General features: G+C 34.7%; 1 protein-coding gene and 1 long non-coding RNA gene across 5 annotated transcripts in view; both read right to left on the bottom strand.

Annotated features, from left to right (window-relative positions):
- LOC126978643 (myophilin) overlaps nt 1-990 on the bottom strand; it is a 35,010-nt gene extending 34,020 nt beyond the window's left edge. Inside the window, exon 1 of the mRNA XM_050827635.1 lies at nt 758-990. Within this exon, the coding sequence (XP_050683592.1) occupies nt 758-811 (54 nt within the window). The 5' untranslated portion in view covers nt 812-990. The remainder of the gene's footprint in view (nt 1-757) is intronic.
- Nucleotides 991-5,837: 4,847 nt separating this feature from the next.
- LOC126978646 (uncharacterized) lies at nt 5,838-22,653 on the bottom strand. 4 transcript variants are annotated; one of them, XR_007732654.1, is made up of 5 exons: nt 22,497-22,653; nt 18,427-18,674; nt 17,511-17,603; nt 15,461-15,621; nt 5,838-5,970 (listed from the first exon to the last, which is right to left on the bottom strand). It is a non-coding gene; the product is annotated as an uncharacterized LOC126978646 (long non-coding RNA). The 4 variants fall into 4 exon arrangements; XR_007732653.1 differs by lacking the exon at nt 5,838-5,970 and adding an exon at nt 6,337-6,726; XR_007732651.1 differs by lacking the exon at nt 5,838-5,970 and adding an exon at nt 12,323-12,452.
- Nucleotides 22,654-25,003: the final 2,350 nt, after the last annotated feature.

Raw genomic sequence — 25,003 nt, 5'->3', positions numbered from 1 at the left:
TGCTGATGATACGCCCTGCCCATAACAATGCAGTGCCGCTCAGGATTCTTGAAAAGCCCAAAAATTCTGAGCGTCAATACAATTGCGCTCGTCATAAGATGTTAGTCTCATTTGCTCAGTAAATTCACTAGCTACGGCGCCCTTCCCGAAACACAGTAATGTTAACACATTACTGCTTCACGACAGACATAAACGCCATTGTGGTACCCATAATCTAGTCGGCATCCTGTGCAAAGGAGCAGGAGGAACAGTTATACACAATATCTAAAACCTAATTAACCTATAAGTAGGTACCTAATATCATTTCCAGCACCGCGCACGACTGTAGGTATGTATCTACTCTGGTGTATTCTTGGGATTTTTTGTGATGAAACCTGTTTTTTGACCGTTTGAGATGTGTACCGAGTATTATGATTCACGTTGTACGTCCATACCATATCCATACATGGTTTGACGGCGTTCAATTATGTATCTTGTTTCTAATACATATAAAATTCAAATTCGCGTGCTCTAGTGAGAAGGCAAGATGGAAATTATAATTTTGTAATAGTGAATTTATGCCATAATTTTATAAATCACCCATCTGCTTTAGATGTAGGTCATGCGCTAAATTTAATATGGACCTCATAACATTCTAAATCATTGGATCGCGTAAAAAACAGCAAGCAAAATAAGATTCCCTCCGAATTGGCGGTTAACCGGTAATCTCATACCACAAATAAAAATTTTTTTTTTTTGAATAAAGAATGTCACTCACCTTCCTTTGAGCTTCGGCGGCAAATCCAGACTTCGCTGCTCTGTTGTTCGCCATTTTGTAATATAGAACTATTTGTACAATAAATAAATAATTTAAATCACAGCCACGGGGCTCGTCTCAACGTATAGGAAGTCCGAAGTAGGATTTTATGGAAGTAAACAGGCGTGAGGCGCGGTAACGAGCCAACGAGCAACGACTTGTTCTGTGTGTGAGTGTGTCTCGAATGACATCATGCGGCGACCGCCGAGCGCGGCCGGCCGGTGCACGGGTCTAGGGCTGTCCCTTTATGGGTTACACTTATCGATAAAATACTCTTGGATACCGAACATGAAGGAAAGTCGATATAACTGTCAGAATAAGATTAAATTTATTAGAATATATGAATTTACAATATTTTTACATAGATTATGTTCACGCAACAGGTAGAACAATTGATTGGTGGAATGCCCCATTGCTAGCTCACCACTTTTCAATGTGTTTCCGATGCTTTGTTCGATGCTTTATAAGTTCGAGATCATTCTTATGATTTCCCTAATGCTACAAGAGCACCTAATGCATACTGCATTGCGGTGATACCATCAGGTGACCCGTCTGTGTGCTCGTTTGCCCTCCTCTACCATAAAAATAGATAAAATAAAAAAAAAACTAGATTCACAGTAAATCCTAATACTAGTCAAAGACTGATTGATCGGATCATAGAAAAATATATTTCTAAAAGTGATTTAATTCGGCAGTCATACATCTTACAATAAGGATTATAAAAAAGTAACATCAGATTAGGTAAATACTGACTTAAACAAAAAGTTTAAATACCTAAATATTATTACTAATTACACGTAAGTACTATATAGTCATACATAGATAACGCGCTATTAGTGCTAGTGCTGTGACCTAATAAGAATTGATGACCATAATCATGAATGTGTCGATAAATATAAGCAATGCTTTAAGTTTACCATTTTACACTAGGTTAAAATCAAGAAAAAAAATATATTATTGATTTTTGCATCACTGCAACCTAATAATGAAATCTCAAAATTTTCTGCCTTTCTTTAACACATATTTGAAAAACATTTTGCGCCATTTCTCGTGCTTCATAAAATTAATTTAATCATCAATATTATATTATTCTAAGCATTTCAAAATATTAGAAAGTGGTGCACCATTACATACATAAGTACCAAATATACATATAAAATATCATAAAAATCAATCAAGCCGTTTAGGAGGAGTATGTCTTAAGACAGTAAACATTGTGACATGAGAATTTTACATATTATATAGATTAAAATTAAAACAGATAATATTATATCGACAAATATTTTTATCGAAATCAACCACTACGATCTCTAAATGAATGTAAAATGAAAACCAAGTATGGAGTACAATAAGAGTGAAAGAGTCAGATATATCTGAGTTGATGTCACTCTGGTGAAGCCTTTATCGCGTGGCCTTCCAACTTTTAAGTTATTAGTATTTATAATTGTTATGTAATTCAAATGCGATAAATATATATAAATATAGATATATGTACACTTTTTATGAAAATAAAATGATATAAAATATCAGTCCATTTCAGAAATTGATATCACATCATTACCTACTTAAATATTTCTTCCACTATTGATAAGAGCTTAATCATTTTCTATTTTCATACATTTTATAGCGCTTTACTTCTTATGGAATTACATAATAAATAAATTTATTTGATGAAACAACTATTATGTAATGCACCGCCATCTATGTAAAACGTCTGATACCTTTTGCGGTCTAATTTTCAGAACTCATTGGTTGCAGTTTCAAATAAACCGAACGAAGTTGTAAGATCAAGAGAAAGATGGAGCCTTTACGAACTATTAACAATAAATGAAATTTAGAATAGAAAAATGAAGGAATAGCCAACTATTAAAATTTGATTTTCCTTAAAACCTAAAGCGGGTTATCACTTGTAATTATAATTGTAAAAAGTTTTAAATGTTCTTGTTTGATTGTGTTTTTGCTTCAGTGGCCTCGCTGCCGACTCTCTAAATAAATAATATAGTTAAGTAATTAAAAATAATTAATGATTTCAAAATTATGAACATAGAAATCTAAATAAGAAGGGAATAGAAATGCCGAAATAAGACGACGGCGCCTACTACTACTTTGCTACGTACATTGGTAATAGCCTAAGCACATACATAATTGCCCCGTTTCGGGGCCCAAATACGTAAAAGTATTTTCCTCCTCTCAAAATAAAAAAAAATTCGAGTAGGCATTACTTATTGTGAATTCTAAGGGATAGCACTGCCCAAATTGTATTGAGGCAGTTATTATAATTATTAGTGGAAACTGTAAAATACAGATATTCTAATTTTATTAAGTTTAAATTATCCCTTCTACAGCTGTAAAAAATATTTGAATTTGACTTGTAAATTTTACTAAAATTTAAACGTTTCTTGTAAAATTGTAACTGAAATTACTTGGTTAGTGAGGCAAGAGGAAAAACCGTTTTAACCGGTTACTGCAACCAAACCTTTATAATGAATCACTATAAAATAGCGGAGGTATAAAATGACCAAATAAAAAGTTCTTAGATTTTTTTATCATTTTTCAAGTCTTGATATGAAACGACGAATTTTAGTTCTTGTTACCAGTCCTCATACTATACAAAAAGGATGTATATACTACGTTATAAGTGTAAGATCGGATTGAGTTCGAAAATAAAACCGCAGTAACGACGGTAATCACATTCGACACAGTAAAAGAGGGTAGTTCAATACATTTGCCAGTGACGTAATTAACAATATTTGTTCGTTACTTTAACCTAGGGCTACCACTCATAATATTCAACCATTATTAAGGTCTGAAAATTCAAGCATAGTTGAAACTGGCTTTGATAAAGTTTTCTCTTATGTTCTCATGGGTGTAAGTTATTTGAGAACGTTACGTAACGATTTTTGTTTCTGTTACTTTTTTTTAATGAAAATAAGGGACGAGACAAGCAGGACGTTCAGCTGATGGTTATTGATACGCCTTGCCCATTACAATGCAGTGCCACTCAGGATTCTTGAAACACCTCAACATTCTGAGCGACACTACAATTACGCTCGTCACCTTGAGACATAAAATGTTAAGTCTCAATTGCCCAGTAATTTTACTAGTCGCCCTTCAGACCGAAACACAACATTAATGTATACACATTACTGCTTCTTCTGCGGTAGAGATAGGCGCCGTTGTGGTACCCATATAATCTAGCCGGCATCCTGTGCAAAGGAGCCTCCCACTAGTAGGTATAATCTTTATGAAAAAAAAACACTAAACTGTACGCTTATCACAATACATCAGTGGTATTGATTTAAATCGATTTATCCGTTTCACAGATTAGCGCGCAAAAAAAAAACAGACATATAAAATAATCACATAAAATTCATTAAACCACTTTTTGGTTTCGGTTCCATAAGTGCGTACTTAGAGATAAAGAATATTAAATCTTTCGAAATCCCGTTGCTTACTGTCGTTCTAAGCCTCGTTTACACCGAGAAACAAGTTAAATATTAGTTTTATACAAAACTTGTAGAATACTTGTCAAAACATAATTATTTGTCATTATCATCAACCAGAAGTCCTCCACTACTGGACAAAGGCCTACCCAAAGATCACCATGACGTCCGGTCCTGTGCTGCCCTCATCCAACGTATTCCGGCGATCTTGACCAGATCGTCGGTCCATCTTGTCCAACGCTACGTCTTCCGGTACGTGGTCACCATTATTTCCTACCTCACCGGCCATCTGTCCGGCGAACTATGTGCCTTGCCCACTGCCACTTCAGTGCGGATCTCCTCATTTCTGATTCGATCTCGCAGGGAAACTCTGAGCGTAATTATTTGTACTAAAAATGTATTGCAATTGTCTGAAACGTACTTTCATTCACACTGTGTTGCCAACAAGTCTATATACAAGTATAAAACACATCTGCATTTAAATTAACACCTATGACATGTTTGATCCAGTCTGATACATTGACAGCGTACAAACCAACAAAATAAATACGTGTGTTTAACAAGTATTGTCCATTTTATTGAAATTGATGTTACTTATTTAAATCAAGTTTTATACTGAATCCATGCATGTTGGATAAAGTTGTAGGTTGTAAGTTGTTTACCGGACGGACCGGATTTTATTTTTCACTAACGGACACGAAGAAGAAGAATGGAGTGGTCAAAGAAACAAACTTTATTAAAAAAAGTCCAGTTGGAAAAACATACCATTCACAGTAAGTATGAAGAAATAAACATATTTAATTATTTGATTTATTTTTACTATTCTATTCTATTTTTACTATATCCCACAACTGTATTGACAAACATCACTATTTTTATAAGATTGTAACGACATGGCACCACCACCACAATTTTATTACATTTCGGAGGTATAGATTAATTTCTGTGCGCTTTGCAAAATTGTGTCTGAATTTTTTTAACAAAAACTTTCTAGAAACACAATTATTTGACACAATCAATTTTAAGAAGTAAAAAGCTACGTCAAATTCTGTCAAAAACAAAACGATCTACCCAAAATTTTGTAATGATTATGGGAAAGTAATTTAAAAGTTTGCAAAAAATACAAAAGAAAGAAAAAAAGAGCAAAATGAGGATATTTTAACTTGAAAGGACCAGGCTGAAGCACAGGTTGTAGAAACTATGGAGCATCATGGTAGAAGACGTGGAAGGCCAAGGACTGAGCATCTGCATTCATATCATAGCAGACAGAAGAAGTCTTCTTTCTTCCACAGCCTGTGCAGTTTCGTCATAATGTCATGTCTGATGGCCATCATTTATTTGCTGTTGGAGCATCACTGTACGATGTGCAGCAATAAGTGCGATCTACATAACATATCAAAAGGAATTGAGAGTATTTCGGTAAGTAAAATGTTACTTCGATTTGATTTATTTAAGAAATTTTAAAAATCAATGAGATCTTCTAATGGACTATTAGAAACTCGATAAAATGACGATTCAAATGATCACGATGACTGCCCAGGACTAACAGAATTGAAGGTTTGAAGTTAAATAGTCAGATATCCTAAAGGAGAATTCTTACCATTTCTCTTCTGACATTCATGCTCAATACCAAGCTCAGCTCAATATAATAGGAAGGAAATATTTTTTAAGCTCAGTTTAATTTTGATTTTTCTCATCGTAGATAATGTTTGTTGACATAGTCCGAAAATTCTGTAATTTAAATTAATAAATTCACTTTTCAGAACAATCTTACGCTAATGAAACATTCGTATAATGATTTAGAAACAAAAATTTTCAAGTTCTCGCAAGAACTCCCAAAACTTGAAGGACAAGTGGATGTACTAGAATCATTGGCGCTCACAATTAAAAACCGAGATTTTGGGTGGACTCCTATAACTACACTATCAGTCAATGATTACCTCCCGAAACAACATAATCAGTGTTTTACTAAACTATACAATGAGACATTCAATGTTCTTGAAGCAATACATGATTGACTAGATTCTTTTGAAATCAATTCTGTCAGAAATAATTTGAAAGGAATATTTTAAAGGAAAATGTATAAAAATAAAGCTGTTTATGGACAATATCTTTTTTATTTCCCCTTTTTAGTTTACAAGATTTTTACAAGATGCAAGACACATGTTTAGTAGCTAGAAATTAGAATCATGTTGCATGTTTATGGATAAAACAGAGATGTCTTGTTTTATTTCCAACTTCCGTTGATTTGAACGGATATCTCGTCAGTGTAGTTGCATTTATCATGCAGCCTTTTTCATTTTTTGAAGTATTTCTTAGGTTTAGGTCTTTTTCTCTGAAAGCTGTAAGAATATTGATATCATGTTGCTTCCTACGATCTAGACTTGGTTTACGTGTTTGAACAAATCCATTACTTTCGACTTCTACTAAATAATGTAGTTCTTTGTGCAGCTGATCATAGGCGGTTCCAATATTTTGTATAGTTCTCTGAAAAATTAATACATTTTTATGAGCACTAATAATTTCCCTGATTTTTTGTATGTACTAAGTTTTAATATTTTTGTAAAACATTGCATTTATGTACCCGGTTACATTATCTCTCGACCTGACGTCGATGACGGCACATCTTCGCTTTGTTACGGTGTACAAAACGAACATCACTAGGATATTATCAATATATAAACTACGATTTATTTATTCCATATTATTGATTGATGTAATGATGTAAGGATGTTGTTAAGCTGATTATTATAATAATAATAAAAGAAACTATGAAATAATCTGGATTAAGTACAAAAAGTATTTATTTTTGTATTATAAGTATTATTAGTATTAATAATAAGTGGTAATATATTATAGCGACACAGAACAACAAAAGCTACAGAACTATTAGTATTTTTAAGTCTGTCATGAGATTGAGTCTGTAGTTACTTTAAAATTACGTTTGATTTATTATTATTTATTAACAACAAAAGTTAAAACGCTAATGAAACTGCAAACCGTACATACGCAACAGGACGAGTGCGAGGGGGTGAAAGGGGTACAGGAGGGGGCTTCACGAGTTCCAGAGATAACGTGGAAGTGTATTTGACCAATACGCCAGCGAATAGATATGCGATAACCAACATAAAAAAAATCATTTAACAATAAAAATGAGCCACAGTAGGCAAATTTTAGCCAGACTTAGGTAGATACTTAAAAAAATAAATATGAATTTACCTTAAGGGTATTTAGGCTTGCCTTCATACTCAAAATTTCATGCTGTAACATATGTTTTTCCCAAAATGATGTGGAGATATGTCCTGCGATAACAATAACGGCAAATACTACAGCGAGATCCATTATAATGTGCATAACACCTTTAGATCGAGGCATTTTTCCGTTTTTATATTGAATTAATGTATAAGTATTACTGAATCGTTATTTTTGTATTTTTCTTATGTCTGATATATTTTATTACATTTTTGCGAATGTTTGATAAAATTTAGATGACCTGTGTGATGACACCATGACATAAATCAAAATACATAGAGGATGTAAAGACATGTTAAGAGGGGGGGACTGCTTAAGTAAAAATAGTTAAGTATGAAACGTGCAGTCATTTGACATAGGTTTGAAATAGCAGTAATTATAGTAGCGATTTGCAACGAACTATAATCTAACTTAGTGGATTTCAGCTATCTCCGTTTTTTTACAAGATTATCGGCCGTTTTCAATAACATATCTCTAATTACGGATAAATTGCTATCACCGTTTAATGACAAGATCTCATCAATCCGTAGTTATGTCCAATATAGTTTGTTATTAGTTACAGTCCAATGCTATCTGTCGATAGGTTATTGAAATTTAAGTAAGCGAAAAAGGATAGATTTGTCTTATAGATAGGTTATTGAAAACGGCCATATAACCGTCATCTGTTAATCTATCAATGACTGCATGTTTCATACAAGTAAAAACCCACCATGAGGTGAATATCTTGCTCATCCCATAAGTTTTTCACATAAAAATTTGTGTAAATGTTTCGGTTCCATCATAGTGAATGAAATAAGCATTACGATATTGGTCAATGAAAATACAAAGAGTCATAACTCTGCATTGACGCACAATAAGAAACAAGTTAAAGGCCGGCAACGCTCCTGTGATTCCTCTGGTGTTGCAAGAGATTGTGGGCGGCGGTGATCACTTAACAACAGGTGACCCGTACACTCGTTTGTCCTCCTATTCCATAAAAAAAAAGTCAAGCTTGGTGTACTCAGTAAGCGAGACAGTACTTCACTAAAAGCCACCGCCTGCAACTATATAAGGCGCAAGTTCAGCCTCACATGGAGTACTGTTCTCACCTCTGGGCGGGTGCTCCCCAGTACCAGCTTCATCCATTTGACGCCAACACATCGAAGAGCGGCTCGAATCATCGACGATCAAGTCATGTCCAATCGGATTGATTCTTTGGCATTGCATAGAGATGTGGATTCTCTCTGCATCTCCTACCGCATTTATCACGGGGAGTGCTCAGAGGAGCTGATTCCAGCGGCCGTATTCCATTACTGGACATTACGTGCAAAGTACAACCGTGCGTTTTGCTAGAAATTTCTTGCCTCGCACACTTTGTAGAATCAATTACCAGCTGCGGTTTTCTCGAACAGATACGACTAACCTTCAAGAAAAAAGCTTACTTAAAGGCTGCGTTCCCACCTTAAAGGCTGGCAACGACACATTTCTTGACACCTGTTGTTGCGGATGTCCATGGGCGGTTGCCTCACCTCTCCCCATCCCGTGAGCTTCTTGCCCGTTTGCCCCCTCTTATAAGTCTATCAATCGCCTATAAAATGGCCTAAAAATGTCTGAATGGCGTTGTATATACCACAGTATATATGTATACATTAACTTATACAGAAAACATTTAAACATTGGTAGTAACGTTTAAAGTCTATTGTATACGCTCATTAGAAGCTCGGACGCGCAAAACGAGCTAAGAACAATTTATTTTAGCAATTCAAATGCAATTATTTAGCAAAATGACCCAGTATACTATCTACAGATAGAGCTATATCACTACCTTCTACTGTCAGTAATTAGCTATCAGTAATCTGATGTTGTCCCAATATACCCGATAAGTCATTCTTACTGCCTTATATTGGGACGCGTGAATTGCAATTTCCATACAAACTTCTATCGCTGGTATACGTCGTCCCGTTGACAGACAGCGTGTACGGATAAGATGAGTAACCGTCGATTTTTATCTCAACTAAGAGATAGACTGAATATTGGGAACGGCTGTTAAAACTTCAATTAGTTACGGCCGTTCCCAATATTCAGTATATCTCTTTGAGTTTAAAGTTAATTATTAAGTTGTAGAACAATACGCAATTATTTTTTTTAGTTTTTAGTGCATATTATATTCTTTTGGAATAGTCTTTTTTGAAGTCGGTTGTTTTTCTTGTATTTTTATTTTCAGTCAATTTGAAGTAGGTTAAGGATTTCCATTGATCATCATATTCGACTACGACAGTTACTTGACCATAACGACTTTACGGTATGTGACTCAAATATCCTATATATAAATACCGAATTGTTAATTGGTTCCTAAGAATAGTAGAGTTCCGTTACTTTGACACAGATCCCATCATCAGAACCTAATCAAAGTCTCATTCAACTACTCTGAAAGTAAATCCTCTCCAATAAAAAACGAATTATCGAAATCGGTTGGTATGATATTAAGTTAGTCCTCCATTTGTCGCGCACATACATGATGTCACTGTCAGAACTAGACCAATGAGATCACACGGGAAGCACCAGCTTTCAAATAAAAAAATAATAATCAAAATCGGCTTACCCAGTCGAAAGTTCTGAGGTAACAAACATAAAAAAATACCGTCGAATTGAGAACCTCCTCCTCTGTTAAAGTCGGTTAAAGACAAATAATAAACAAATTATAGAAGTCACTTTAACAAGGCTAAGCTATAATTTATAAAGCCACTGGACTCCTAAAGCTGTACAAACCACAAAACCACACACTACAAATCTGTGGAGAAGCTTTGCGGTTTTATTACTCAAGAAATATTCTACGCTTCGGTAGAACTGTATAATCTATCGTTTGTTTGAATTAAGATGACGTAGTTATACTACTAGCTAGAGTCTTGCCGAACCTTTTACATATACCTTATGGCCTAGGCAAGCCTAGTATAATACCTAAATATAATTAACACCTTTAGAATTGGAACTTTATTCCACTGTACATGTTTATTATCATATCTTAATATATACTAGCTGACCCGTCACCCGATAGACTTTGTTCTGTTTTTCATAATAAATAAAATACTGAATTTTTATTAACTTGTCAATAATATTAATATTTCATAACATCAGGAGTTATATCGTAAAATATACTTCCTGTTGTTATAATGTTAAATTTTTTCACAGCAGAACTGTCAAACCATGCGTATTGGAAATAAAAATAATACTGGGTCCCAAATCGAATTCAAAATTATCTATCAAGTTGGACTAAACTGCACTCGATGAAGTAATCCCCATTAAAATCCGTTCAATAGTTTAGGAGTCCATCGCGGACAAACAACGTGTCACGTAATTTATATATATTTAGATAAATCCAGTGTCCTGATTTTTGTTTCCAGTGAACTCCTAAACAAAGTAACGAATTTTAATGGCGATTACATCATGGAGTGCATTTTAGTCCAACTTAAGAGATAGGATAGTTTTTCTTTCAAATTTGACCCATACTTATTTTTATGTCATATATTTGTTTTGTATGGATATATTTTCAATGAGAGAATTTATTGACACGCGGTTAACAACGGGGAGCAAACATATTTTACGAATTAATTCATTATGTTATGAAATATTATTGACAAATTCATAAAAAACAGTATTACTTATTTATTATGTACGGGTCATATAGTATCTATATCATCTATTATACTGAATAATGTGTTTGTAATAATATGTAAGTTTTTTTTAAACGAACTCTGGGAATGACTATGTAGCTTGTCTTTAACAACTTAAAAAAATCTTGATTAGCTAAAGGATAACAAGCAAAACTCTTCTATGATTACAGCAAACTTGATTTCTATTACGTTTTCAATTTTTTATCGAAGTTGCAAATATTTTAAAAACTAATAATTTTTTTTTATGGAATAGGAGGACAAACGAGCGTACGGGTCACCTGGTGTTAAATGATCACCGCCGCCAACATTCTCTTGCAACACCAGGGGAATCACAAGAGCGTTGCCGGCCTTTAAGGAAGGTGTACGCACTTTTTTTGAAGGTATCCATGTCGTATCTTACCGGAAACACCGCACAAGGAAGCTCATTCCACAGCGTTGTAGTACGAAGGTAGGAAGAAAGCTCCTTGAAAACCGCACTGTGGAGGAGCGCCACACATCCAGATGGTGGGGATGATATCCTAACTTGTGGCATGTCGTGCGAAGGTGGAATTCGGCGGCAGGAATCAGGTTAAACAGCTCTTCGGAACACTCCCCGTGATAAATGCGGTAGAAGACACACAATGAAGCGACGTCTCTACGCAACGCCAAGTGATCCAGCCGTTCGCAAAGCACTGGGTCCCCGACAATCATTAAAGAATTTCTTAAGTTATACTTCTTTAGGCGCGTCATGTTACTATGAGTGAAATTTTAAGATGCGCTCGCATCACTGTAACACAAAGTAACAGCGTGAAGTTGGTTCTTAAAGTTTTCTGACGTTTGCGACATTCGTTATTATTGTTGTTTGGTTACTTCGTCCATTATTAGGATAGGCAAAGGGTTCAACCCACACAACCGTATTCGTTATTCAATAATTAATTGTCAAAGCCATCGTTGCAAGATTTTTACAATATTATTCTTTATATAAACGTAGAATAGCACGAGGTGTAAATAATTTTAAGCATTTTGGTTTTGTTAGGTCAAAGTACTTCTTGCTTGCATACATGCAAGTACACACACACTTTTTAAAATAATATTTTAACTTCCATTAGAAAAATTGTTCACAAAACATCAAGTACTTAGGTTTTATAGATTTTAAATTGGGCCCTTTAAAATATTTGTCCCAAATAAAAATAACAATAGAATATGAGTATAAAACAGTTTTAATTCAATGGAATATTTAAAAGTTCATGTTATACAGTAACTATAGTGAATAATTTCTTCCTCAGCATCAAATAAAACTGAATAGTGCTCACATGTATCACGGTAAGATGCCTGAAAGGAAATTGCTAGTTTGATGAATTTTCATTGGAATAGTATTCAAATATAATAATAATACCTACTTAGATTAAGGATTGGTCTCCGGTGCGCTCCAACTAGATACCGCAGGCGTAGACCCAAAGTGCGGCAATGTATAACGTGGACGTGCCACATGTTCTGTTAAAGTTTGCTAATAATTGAAACTAAAATGCCGAGATGCGTAGTTAAGGTTTTTAAAAATAATACTACAAGAAATAAGAAAGACACTGGGATCACAAATTATAAGCATTTTGTATGTTACTTATTTCAATGTAAACATGTATCACAAAAATCGTCACCTTTTTGCTCTTAATAGTGATTTTCATTATTATAACACTAGAACTAAGGGATTGCTTGTAACTAATTCTAATAGGCTTCATAAGATACATAATAGCTTTAAGGGTAAATGTATACACTTCTGTAATAAAGTCCCAGCCACAGTTCAGGCATTATCTATAAATAAATTAAATGTTTTATAAAAAAACGGCTCTGTCGTAAATCCTATTACTCCACTGCTGAATATCTAAATGATCGGACAGCCTGTGACTAGATTGTGATTATTTTATAGCGATAGAAATGACTGTACAATATTGTATATTTTTATTGAAAAGAATGCTGGGAGAGTTTCTTGCGCCGCTTCTTGTCTCTCAGAGCGCCATTTGTTTCCGAAGCCATAGTAGTATCTAGTAGTTATTAGAAATGACATCAAAAAGAATTCTAAAGGAATCAATGTTGAGAGAAATAAATGCCTTTTAAATAACACGAAGCGTATGTTACAATAGATTTGATAGATTTGAAAGATGCCTCATCTAATAGTTGCAGTTTTAAAAATGCTGTTGTTCTTAGTTGGAGCGCAGCAGAGACCAATCCTTAATCTAAGAACACCTACTTATTAACAATTCCGTTATTTTAAATAAAAATCTATACTATAAATACTCCACGGCATCCTATTTCCCTTTTTAAGCACGCAACCCACAGGACCAATCTCGGTCATCATTCCCTAATACCCCGATTAATTAGACTATATAATGAATATATTAGTAAAGATAAGTCAATTGATCTGTTCAGCGATAATGTAATAAAATTTAAAGATATTTTTTTTAAGACACTCGATTCTGCAGCGAGAGATATCACATAGATATTAAAATTGTGAATATTTTTTTCTTTATTTTTATTCTTGTATTTTTATTTTTTATTTTTTATATACCTCTTTACTTATTATATAAATTTTAACTTTTTGTACGACTTGTATTTGTGTACATGATGTAACTGCCTATAAATATAATTATGTGTATCCCTAGCACCTAAGACTTGTAAATAAATAAAAAATCACTTTATTCATGTTGATCAAGCAAATGCCAAGCGAAAGCAAGCAACTTATTGATGTCAAAAGTTTTTTCTTCTATTTACCATTGGTTCGCAAAAGGTTGAGCTTCAGTGAGAAGAAGTCACAAGATATTGCCACACTTTTAAATCATCATTTACAGCTTCACCATTTTTTCAAATTATTTTTGTGTATAATATATGTAAAGTGATTCAACAAACTTTTTTTATGGAAAAGGAGGACAAACGAGCGTACGGTTAACTTAGTGTTAAGTGATCACCGTCGCCCACATTCTCATGCAACACCAGAGGAATCACAGGAGCGTTGCCGGCTTTTAAATAATGTAAATTTAAAAAATAAAACTTAATCAAACATCTATTAATACCCAATGTCTTATACGACTATGTAAAAAATAAATGTTATTAATAAATTAAAAGAACTTTACACTCGATATAATATTATTAAAGTTAGTTAAACTGAATTTAGCAAAAATTCTAAATAAATATTGAAATATTGATAAATATATAAGATATTTATCATAAAATTGTCAAAAAATATTGGTGCTAGCATTTCTGAATACACAAGAAAAATAATAATAATAATAAAATATTATTAAGAAATACATCCGCAGATCACATACAGACAGACGTAGGGTAATAATTGCTTATTCTGTATTTTGGAAAATATATTGAATAAGTGGATAGTCACGGACTATTTAAAAAGAAGGACTCCGCGCCGTTATATTAGCAAGTGAAGCACCTTTATGCTAGTGTGTGTGCGGTTACGTGGTATACCAGATACACAATTTTTTCTCCCTTAGATAATCATATATCCACAAATACTTTTATATTATTGTTTTTACACTTTTTTACAGCGCACAACGGCATTTTTTAAATATTTTATTGCGACGCAAACTGATCTGTCACAGACGATGTCAAATCTCATACTGGCGGCCGATCGGCTTGTATTATTGTAAGTGTATGCGTGGGGCTATGTATTTACACGTTTACCGGCTTGTTATGGTGCCTCACTGTTATGTAAGGTGACACGGAGTCCTTATTTTTTTACTCGTCCGTGTAGATAGTAATACTTATATAAAAGTACTGACATTACAAATATTGTTGATTTAATAGAATGGCAATGATATCCGATAATTTACTCTGTATACATAAAGTTTTCATTTGGTGTTTAAAGTAGGTGAATAGGTAGGTGAATTATACTTCTTTAGGTGCGTTATGCAAAAATGATGAGAGTGAAATTCGCGCGCATCACTGTAACACAATTTTTTTTTTTTGGTTTATTCATCCATTATTAGGACAGGCAAAGGGTCCAAGCTCATACAGCCGTATTCATAATTTAATAATCAATTGTCAAAGCCATCTTTGCAAGATTTTTACAAAATCGTTCTTTCTAAAAATGTATAATAGCACGAGGAATAAATCATTTTAATGATTTATACTTTGTTAGGCCAAAGAAGTATACCTTCTTGCGTGCATACATAGGTAAACACACACTTTTTAATTATATATATACGTTATTAAAATAATGACAATAATACATTAAACTATTAATAGTATAAACTAAATGCTTACAATTCTATGACCATTTAATGATGAATGATCAAGATTAGTCAAAAATTGTGCTCAGTAACTTAACTCACCTGCAGGCTGCAAGTCACTCTTCCTGGTGTGTGTCTAAGTGGGACGAAAAATTGGCTGTTGGTATTCTTTCATCCGTTCGCAGCGGGGTCACACTAAGTGCTTGCAACTTCGCTGGTGCTGAGTGACAACTCGATGACCCTCGCGCACTGTGAAATTCGGCCTACCTTTGTTTTTATAAAAACTACATGTAAAATACTAGAGTCGAAGTGTTATTCAGTTATATATCATCAGTTGTATGAGGGCTCAAACATCCTTGATACTTATATATGCTACCGGCCAAATCTGGTATTAGGATAAACTAGTTTTGCCTAGAACAAATCAGTTTAACCTTTAGGCGATAAAATGAACAAGTGCAGACTCTTCAAAAATCGAGGCAGAACTAGTATAGACTAGTCCAAACCAGTTTTTTTATGGTAATAAGGGACGAGGCGAGCAGGACGTTAAGCTGATGGTAATTGGAACGCCCTGCCCATTACAATGCAGTGTCGCTCAGTAATCTAGCCAGCATCCTGTGTAAAGGAGCCATCCACTGGTATCCTGAGGTATAGGATCAACTAGTCCAGCCTAGGCTAAACGGGTTTGTCCAACAGTTAATAGGAGAAACAAGTTTAACCTAGTTATACCTATCGCCTAAAAAATTAACTGATTTGGCCTAGGAAAAACTAGTTGGTCCTAAAATTGGTTTTGTTCGGTAACATATATAATGTAACTGGGAATGGCGCTTTTGAGACTTGTGATTTGTAACATCAGTTGCATGACGTATTATATAAATTCTTTATGGAATAGAAGGCCAACAGATGGTATGTTCTCTCCAAACGAATACTGCCCGTAACTATATTGTAATGACCTTGATTTAACCACGAATAGCTTATTGCGCAATATATTCCGTGTCATAATTTTAGTATACTTTATAGTCCGTAGCGGCTACGTTAAAATGTCAAGCCTCAAAAATATAAAGAGTTAAATGTGGGCAGCGGCGATCACTTAACATCTGGTGATCCGTACACTCGTTAGTCCTACTCTTCCATAGAAACAACCTCAGCGGTACAACTTTTAAGTAATTCCGAGACGCGAAAACTATCGGCGGGGGACGTAGCTTGAGCACCGCGATCTCCTAGATTTTACATAAAAGTTATAACTGATTTGCCGCCTCGAGATGGTATTAATTTCGCGACACTAACTGAACAAACGGGTATAAACTACTAAGCCGTAATCATAAAAAATAAATCTATCATTTTCAGTACATAATTGAAATATCGAAATTATCAAACAAACTAATTATATATTTAAATTAATGCAAAATTTTAATCACCCTTAAAGCGGTTCTCACCTAAGAGTACTGAACGGCTACGGCGTGGCGTGGAAGTAGGTGTAAATACCTACGCTAGCACGCGGCTATTAGATTACTTACAGGTTGCTCCAAATTTATATTATGGAAAATTTGAATTATTTATGTGAATTATGTATTTTTTATTATTATTGTTAAATAGCGGTGCGTTTATTTAATGTAGCTATTGCAGTAAGATGCCGTATTGTTGATTGCCAGTATAGGCATTAATAACTCAGGATTTTATGTGAGTACCGGTTTTTTTTAATGAAACGAGACGAGCAGCTGATGGTAATGTATATGCCCTGCCCATTACAATACAGTGCCGCTCAGGATCTTGAGATACCCAAAATTCTGAGCGGCACTACAATTGCGCTCACCACCTTGAGACATAAGATGTTAAGTCTCATTTGACCTGTAATTTCACTAGTTACCGCGCCATACACACTGAAACACATTAATGCTTACACATTACTGCTTCACACCAGAAAAAGGTGCCGTTGTGGCACCTTTATAGTGACTCATAATCTAGCCGACATCCCGTGCAAAGAAGCCTCTACTGGGTTTCCCCTTTCATTCCTATGATTTAATTACAGCTTAACTGAGTGAATACAGTCCACTAAATTCTCTTGCGAAATATAAGTGTCCTGTAAGCATATAGTCCAAGTATGCGTAATTTTTTATCATAACCGCAATATATGAGAATAATACTTAATACGAACAGTTTCTAGACTTTCAACACCATAGGATCGGTGCAGAGTACATAATTCGTCAGCGGCTGATAAACACGCTGCTTCAGCCTGTCCAATGTCTTCCTGAAAAAAAAAATGAAGAAAATAGTGCCTCAAATGAGGTTACAAAATTAATGAATAACCAGAGGACCATGTAATAGTGTTTCATTCCGCGTCACCCTGTATATTTTTCATATAATCCGCATTGAATGTCGAGATTTAATGTCCACTGGGCCGAAAGCATCTTGTTCTATAAAAAAGTACCATCGGTCGGTGAGTCTAGTAATGATAGAGTTACAATTATTTTGATTAAAAAAATATTTGGGCTCATATATGATCGTATATAAAGATGTTTTCTTGTGACTTAATCACGTAAAACTATCGTCCGTAAGCCGACTTTACAGATAACCAATTCTTTAGATGTCATGACTGTTCGTTTGGTGTCCTAATCACTGTATAAATACGCATACCGCTGGACAGGCAGTATCATTTGTTTGACATCAAATTTTTTGTGCCTGTTTGAAGCGCCACTCGCGAGCGTCCAGAGAACTAATTTTGACGTATAATGCAAATGGCTGCGAGAGAAACGTACTGTATTTATGCATGTTGAATTAATTTCATTCGTTTTTTGTGTTATTCCTATTTCCTACAAAGTAATAAATTACACAATTTTTTTTTTTTGTAAATACTTTCCTACAGATGGTGGTCGATTGATATCGAAGTTTGTTTAACTGAGGTCGTGAGCACTAGTTTTTTTACCGCAGACTCTCGCTTTGGCCAACAGCGCCAAAATGGCTTATATCAAACAGGCACAAAAGCACTTTGACAGCTGCCAGTCCAGAAGTAAATAGTAGGGGTCAGTGTGTCCTAATTCTAAAAATAAACTTATGTGACATAAACGTTTTACCGTCACTCGATCCATTATTTTGTTCATATGTTGCAACTCAACTCGTCGTACGGATAAGTCGGGTATTAAAAATGTTAGTACGATCATTAGAATTATTGTGAAGACGACAAAATAATGATAGTGTGTTTTGGAGATGCCGGCTTTCACAAGATTGTTTATGTATGCCTTGATATTTTCTATGTTGATATTTTTGTATTGTTCGCTCGGAGCAGCCGAGGGTTTGGAACGTCGGCTTATTGTGCTTGGACCTGGAAATAATACAGTCACTTTATCAATAGAAATATGTTTATTTACTACAGGGAGTGACAATACTAAAACATTTTGCAAAAACGCTTAGTAAACGTCATGAAGCTATATCAGTTCGTATAGGAGCTTTGACATGGGGAGAAGAATTAATAAAAACTCCCAACTCATTTTTGAAATCATATAATAACATAGCCTACTTAATACCTTGAACACTGAACACTTAGTGTTGTATTCAAAGCGCGGTCGAAACACAACCTGCCTAATAGACGCGTGGATAAAGTTTTGCTTCAGACATTTTTTGCGGTATCGATTTATATACAGCGGAAATATACGCTGTATGTTAGTTAATGGGTTTAGATAGAATTCATATACTAACTATTATTAACACACATTTTATATGAAATATTATTCCAGTAATCAATGAATCTATGAAGGGTGAAGTATTTTCTCGTTCTACTATCGATTTTCTTAAAATGCTTTGACTTTTAAATGACCGTAGTTCGGGCAATAACTGAAAATCTCAAGACCGACAACTCGTATACTTGGCGAGGCACCAAGGGGGTCATATATTATAACAATTTATATTCTATGCACCGGCTGTCTCGCCTTGAAATGTGTCCAAAATTTCTATAGCAATGTATATATGGGCGCAAATCGCCACCTACCGTCAATTGTTTGCGACTATTGATGTTTATGTTTTAGTTTATCGTTAAAATGAATATATTATCATAGATATATCTGAAATATATAAGATTTAAGTACAAATAGCTATTTGTAAACATAAAACTGTTATTTATTAAGGTCTAACTAATTTAACAGACAGTGTTTTGACTGTTTGAATTGATTGAAGATGTTTGATGTTTCATTTATTGTTAAAATACTTAATTGAATGTGTAAATGTTCAAATTAATTTGTATTAAAATTAATATCGTTTTTCTGTATCAAAATTTATTATTTTATGGAATAAGTCTTTCTTAATTGTATTTCGAAACTTGCTTGCAGCGCCATCTTCTTACTTCGTAATGTTTGTTCAAATTAATTGAACAAACTATTATATAAATCATTTGAAGTTATATAAATTCACTAAAACATTTATTGAGCTGTATTTAGGAATTAATATACAATACCTAATTTTATTTGTGTTTTAAAAGAAGTTGTATCTACTCTGTTTCATCTATTGTACGGAAGCTATAAAAGCGGTTGTTTTATGTAAAGACCTTTCATATCTATGCTAGCAGTTGTGCTTCAATAAACTGAGAAATTCTTAGTGTTTGTATTTCTTCATGATGGACAATTCAAGGAAACCCTTGTTTAACGCCGACATATACTATTGAAGTAGATAGGTTCTATGGATAATTGGTACATCTGGTGGCAACTACGTTCCTAATTAAGCTGAAGTCTGCTAATGGCTTTTAGATCTGAACTAATTATTTATAATCATGTCAAAGCCTTACTATTAAATACATACTAATCTAAACTAATATTATAAAGCTGCAGTGTTTGTTTGTTTGTTTGTTTGAACGCGCTAATCTCTGGTACTACTGGTCCGATTTGAATGATTCTTTCAGTGTTGGGTAGTCCATTTATCGAGGAAGGCTATAGGCTATGTTTTTTTTTTTCAAAATTAGGGATCCGTAGTAAAATTGCTATTTTGTAACACAAGGTGTAAAATCGAAAACCTATTTTTGCGTGCGCTGCAAAAACTATTGACAATAGAACAAAATGATGTATTACTTATAAACTATCGCGTGAATTATACTTTATATGGCAAAACAACGTTTGCCGGGTCAGCTAGTGTAATAAATATAATTATTTATTTATTCAGGAACAAAATAGTCTTTTAATAGTAAGGTAACAAATATACATAAACTAGAACACAAAACAGTTCCATAATTAAAATACTTACTAATAACTTTTTTTTAGTTTACAATGGACAATATAGAAAAAAAAACAACAAATATATTTTTAACCAAAAGTGAAAATTACAAAATTACGACAAACAAAACGAAAATTTAAATAATATTTTAATAATAGTGAAGAACAGGACACAACAACAATGATTTTTTTATTTAGAATTAAAAAAAATTACATGGACTGTATATATCACCTACTATTTTCTCATGTTTTTGTATATTTAATGAAAATATATCAATTTCAGTAAGATGTAATTAGTTTTATAAGGTGACACATAAAAAGTAATCTTAGAACGAGAGGAGATTCGCGGTGTTATAAATTTAATAAGGATGCTGAGTCAACCTTACTTTAAATAATTTAGAATAGAAAAATTTGATCGATACAGTTTCTTCTGTTAACTAGTGGGGATATTCTGTGCCTTTGTGACGTAGTATGATATATACATGGCGCAAATACTACAGCACGAATTGAAAACACGTGCACGTGCACCGAGCATCATAGAAACGGCCGCATTTCAAAACACGAGGATTAGCACGTGCGCCGGGTCCTATAGATACAGCCGCACGGTCGACACTTGAGTCAGTCGTGCTCGGGCTGTCGTACGATACGAACCTCTCTGGGACGTCGTAACACTGCCCGTTGAATAAACGAAAGTAATAAAATACCTACTCGTGTAGTTTTCTTTAGGAGAGCCAATGAGTGATCTTCAGCAAGATAGAAATTGTGATGTCAACAGTAATGACGTCACACCATTTAAAAACAATACAGAGGTTCTTTCCTCGTCATATATATATAGATAAAAGTATGCCCAGTCCGGTATTCCAATGATTTTAAGAACTTATTTTGTTTATCTTCAATACGAGCGATACGAACATCGTACTGAGGGTTCCAGATAACGCAAGAAAACTCCAGTATACTGTGTATGAAACCATAGTAAAGTTTATTCAGAGTATTTGGTTGCCTAAATAGTTTTGATAGACGTAATACCATTCCTAATTGCTTATAAGCTTTAGAGGGAATGTTATCGATATGAAGATTAAAGTTTAATTGAGAATCAAGGGTTTCACCCAGATCTTTAATAATATTAATTAGCGTACTAATCGCCAAAGTCGAGTTCGTAAGTCTTTGTGGGACGATGTATTAACAACAAGAATTAAAAAATATAGTAAAAAATGTTTGTGTGGTTACTGTAATACAAAATGATAACACAGATTGAGAACGGAGCGACCGCCCTCACTCTATTAAATAATACATTTTACTGTACGATATAACACTTATGATATTTTTATGAGAAGAAAAAATAGCCTGCTGTTATAAATAGTTTCTTGCGCCCGTATTTTCAGGTCTGTGGCATACTTTTTCGAATTGGTGGTAGTTTTAGACTCAATAAGTGACTTCATATCCTATTTTGAAAAAAGGACAAAGAACCTCATTCCACAGCTTGGTTGTACGTTCAGCGTTGTAGAGCGCTACACAGACGGGGGAGATGAATTCCTAATTAGTGGCGTGTCGGGCGAAAGTGGGATTTGGCGGCAGGAATCAGGTAAAACAGCTCTTCGGAACACTACCCGTGGTAAATGCGGTAGAAGACACACAATGAAGCGACGTCTCTACGCAACGCCAAGTGATTTAGCCGTTCACAGATCACTGCATTCACGACAATTTAAGCTGCTCTGAGATGCATGTAGTCAAATGGTTCGAACTGGTACTGGGGTGCGCCAGACCAGAGATTAAAAGCAATACTCTATATGTGACCGGACATGCGCTTTGTAGAGTGAGTGGACAGTAGTGCATCTATTATTTTTATAAGTAGTCTTGTCACAATTTTCTTCCCTTTGATGTATTGCACTGAGGATACGTAGTAAATGGTAAAAACGCACGACTCTCCCTGTTATTTTTTATGTACTTACCACTATTGCGTTTCTTAGCCATGTTTTCTTTTACTGAGATAGGTAATGTATTAATATGGTCAACCTATGTATTTGTGATTTGAAAATGATTTTATGGTGATTTGAAAAGTTATTTGTTCGTTGACATTTTGGCTATGTTGGTTGCGTTGACGATTTGTTGACGACCTGCGCACATTACACTGAAAGTGTATTGACATTTTTATTTTTTATTGGGTTGTGGCTTGGAAACGAATACTTTGAGCCAAGTCTTTTATTTATCACTTAGTTTACTTCACATGGTTTTTCCATAAAGCCTTCACAGTATTTATATAAGGATAAATTATTTATTATTTAATTCGCACAGCATCCGGATTAATTTTAAAATAAATTGAGAATGGGACTGTGAGCAAGAAATTCACAAGAAACTAGGGGTTGAAATTGCTCAAGCAAGGCTCAAAAAGATGGAAAAGGTTCTGTGCAGCCATAAACTGTCCATAAAGCTGAGAACACTAAACTGATATGTCTGGCCAATAGTGCTATACGGTAGTGAGGCTTTGGACTTTCTTCTCAAAGCCTTTGCGATGTGGTGAGAGTACTTCAGCGCATTGCCAGAAGCCGGGAGCTACTGCAAACAAGAAGAGAGAAGTTGAAAGCTTGGGCCAGTCTCGAGATACGAGTGATACCAACTACTCCAACTACTTATAATGATGCTGGAAGAAGTAAAAAGTCCTGGTTGCGTTACATCTGGGAATGGACAAAAATAGCAAACGTAGATATTATACCATTTCGCTTGGCGCAAGACCGCGAAAAATTCGCTGAGCTGACGGCCAACCTCCAGTAGTGGAGAAGCACAAAGAGGTGAAGTATTTCTATTAAAATCCCTCCCCGAGCATTCGCGCTCGGGCTGCCCCTCGTATTCTGGGGAGGGCACAGAACCGCGTATACGACATGGGTACCTTCAAAAAAAGCGCGTTCACCTTCCTTAAAGGCCGGCAACGCTCTTGTGATTCCTCTGGTGTTGCAAGAGAATGTGGGCGGCGGTGATCTTTTAACACCAGGTGACCCGTACGCTCGTTTGTCCTCCTATTCTATAAAAAAAAATATAGAGAAGAAGAGGGCATCTAAACACTTATGTGACCAGTGTCACAAATTCAGCATAGACTTGGTACTATAGTGTATACACGACCTGACAGGCTAGACCGATATCTATTTAGCTTCTACTTAGCCACTAGATAACGCACACATTGACAAATCAAAATTGATCACACATTATCGGGCTGGCAGGTGGTCTATACGCTTAAATATTCTAAGTCTACAATATAGACATCACTGACCTCTACTATATACCACTGGACTGGCGGCTGACAAAGTTCTTTTGTGCCTGTTTGATTCGCCATTTTGGCGCTGTTGGCCATGTAGCGGGAGTCTGCGGTACCAAAACTAGTGATGACAACCTCAGCGAACATCGATAGATGGTCGGAAACTATTTACAAATAAAATTGTGTACTTTATTACGTTGATTCTTGAAGTATAAATAACACGGAAATCGTACGAAATTAATTCAAAATGCAAAAACATTTCAGAGTCTTGTACGCTTCACTCGCAGCCATTTGCATGATACGTCAAAATTAGTTCTCTGGACGCTCGTGAGTGGCGCTTCAATTAGGCACAAAAAATTCGCTGTCAAACATATGGAACAGCCTGTCCAGTGGTATTTACACAGGTCAGTGATGGACATACATATGAATGAAATAGAATTATTTTTAAGTCAGTGTTGGTGGAGCCTTGAGATTGGATAAACCTTTATATCACGAGGGATTTTATGTATTAGTCTTTGCTCAAGTTCCTAAATTCCATTAAGCATTGCTTATTTATTAACTTGTCATTAAACTAAAGCATATTTGCATTAATTTTGCATCTCAAATAGCGTCTGTATTTTCCCGCCGTCATTACTAATCGCTTCAAAGTTCCAGCTCCTATTGCGGTTTTCAATCTATTAACATACACGAGACTTCTCGTAAAGTCTCGAACACTTTGTGTTATCCTCTAGACATGTCTCGCCTTCACATGTTACAAACTTCTCAAGCTGTCGACTGTTTTAGATTCTTGCAGATTAGCGTGTGCATTTAATTATGCTGAAAACATTAGCACAACTTCTAAGTTAGGTGAATTAATAATCTCACATTAAACTTGTGCATTCGATTATATAATATTAAACTTACTTCTGTTTAAACAATATGTAATTTTTTTAAGACTTTAAAAACATAAAATATGGTTTAAATTTTATATATTATTAATTTTATATATACATATTGTTTAGATTTACAAGAGCGACATCTCGAGTCAATTTCCTAATATGCAAATATTGGGGTTGAGCAGGTTATCAACTGTAAAGTGATAGTGACACAACCTGAGAGGTGAACAGAGCAAAACGGAATTTTATAACGAGGCGGTACTCGAATGGTTAGCTCAGTTGGTTAGAGCACCGGCACGGAACGCCGGAGGTCGTGGGTTCGAATCTATTTTGA

This window comes from Leptidea sinapis, chromosome Z (genome assembly GCF_905404315.1).
Source record: "Leptidea sinapis chromosome Z, ilLepSina1.1, whole genome shotgun sequence".
Taxonomy (NCBI): Eukaryota; Metazoa; Arthropoda; class Insecta; order Lepidoptera; family Pieridae; genus Leptidea; species Leptidea sinapis.
This window is presented reverse-complemented; position numbering and strand designations above follow the sequence as displayed.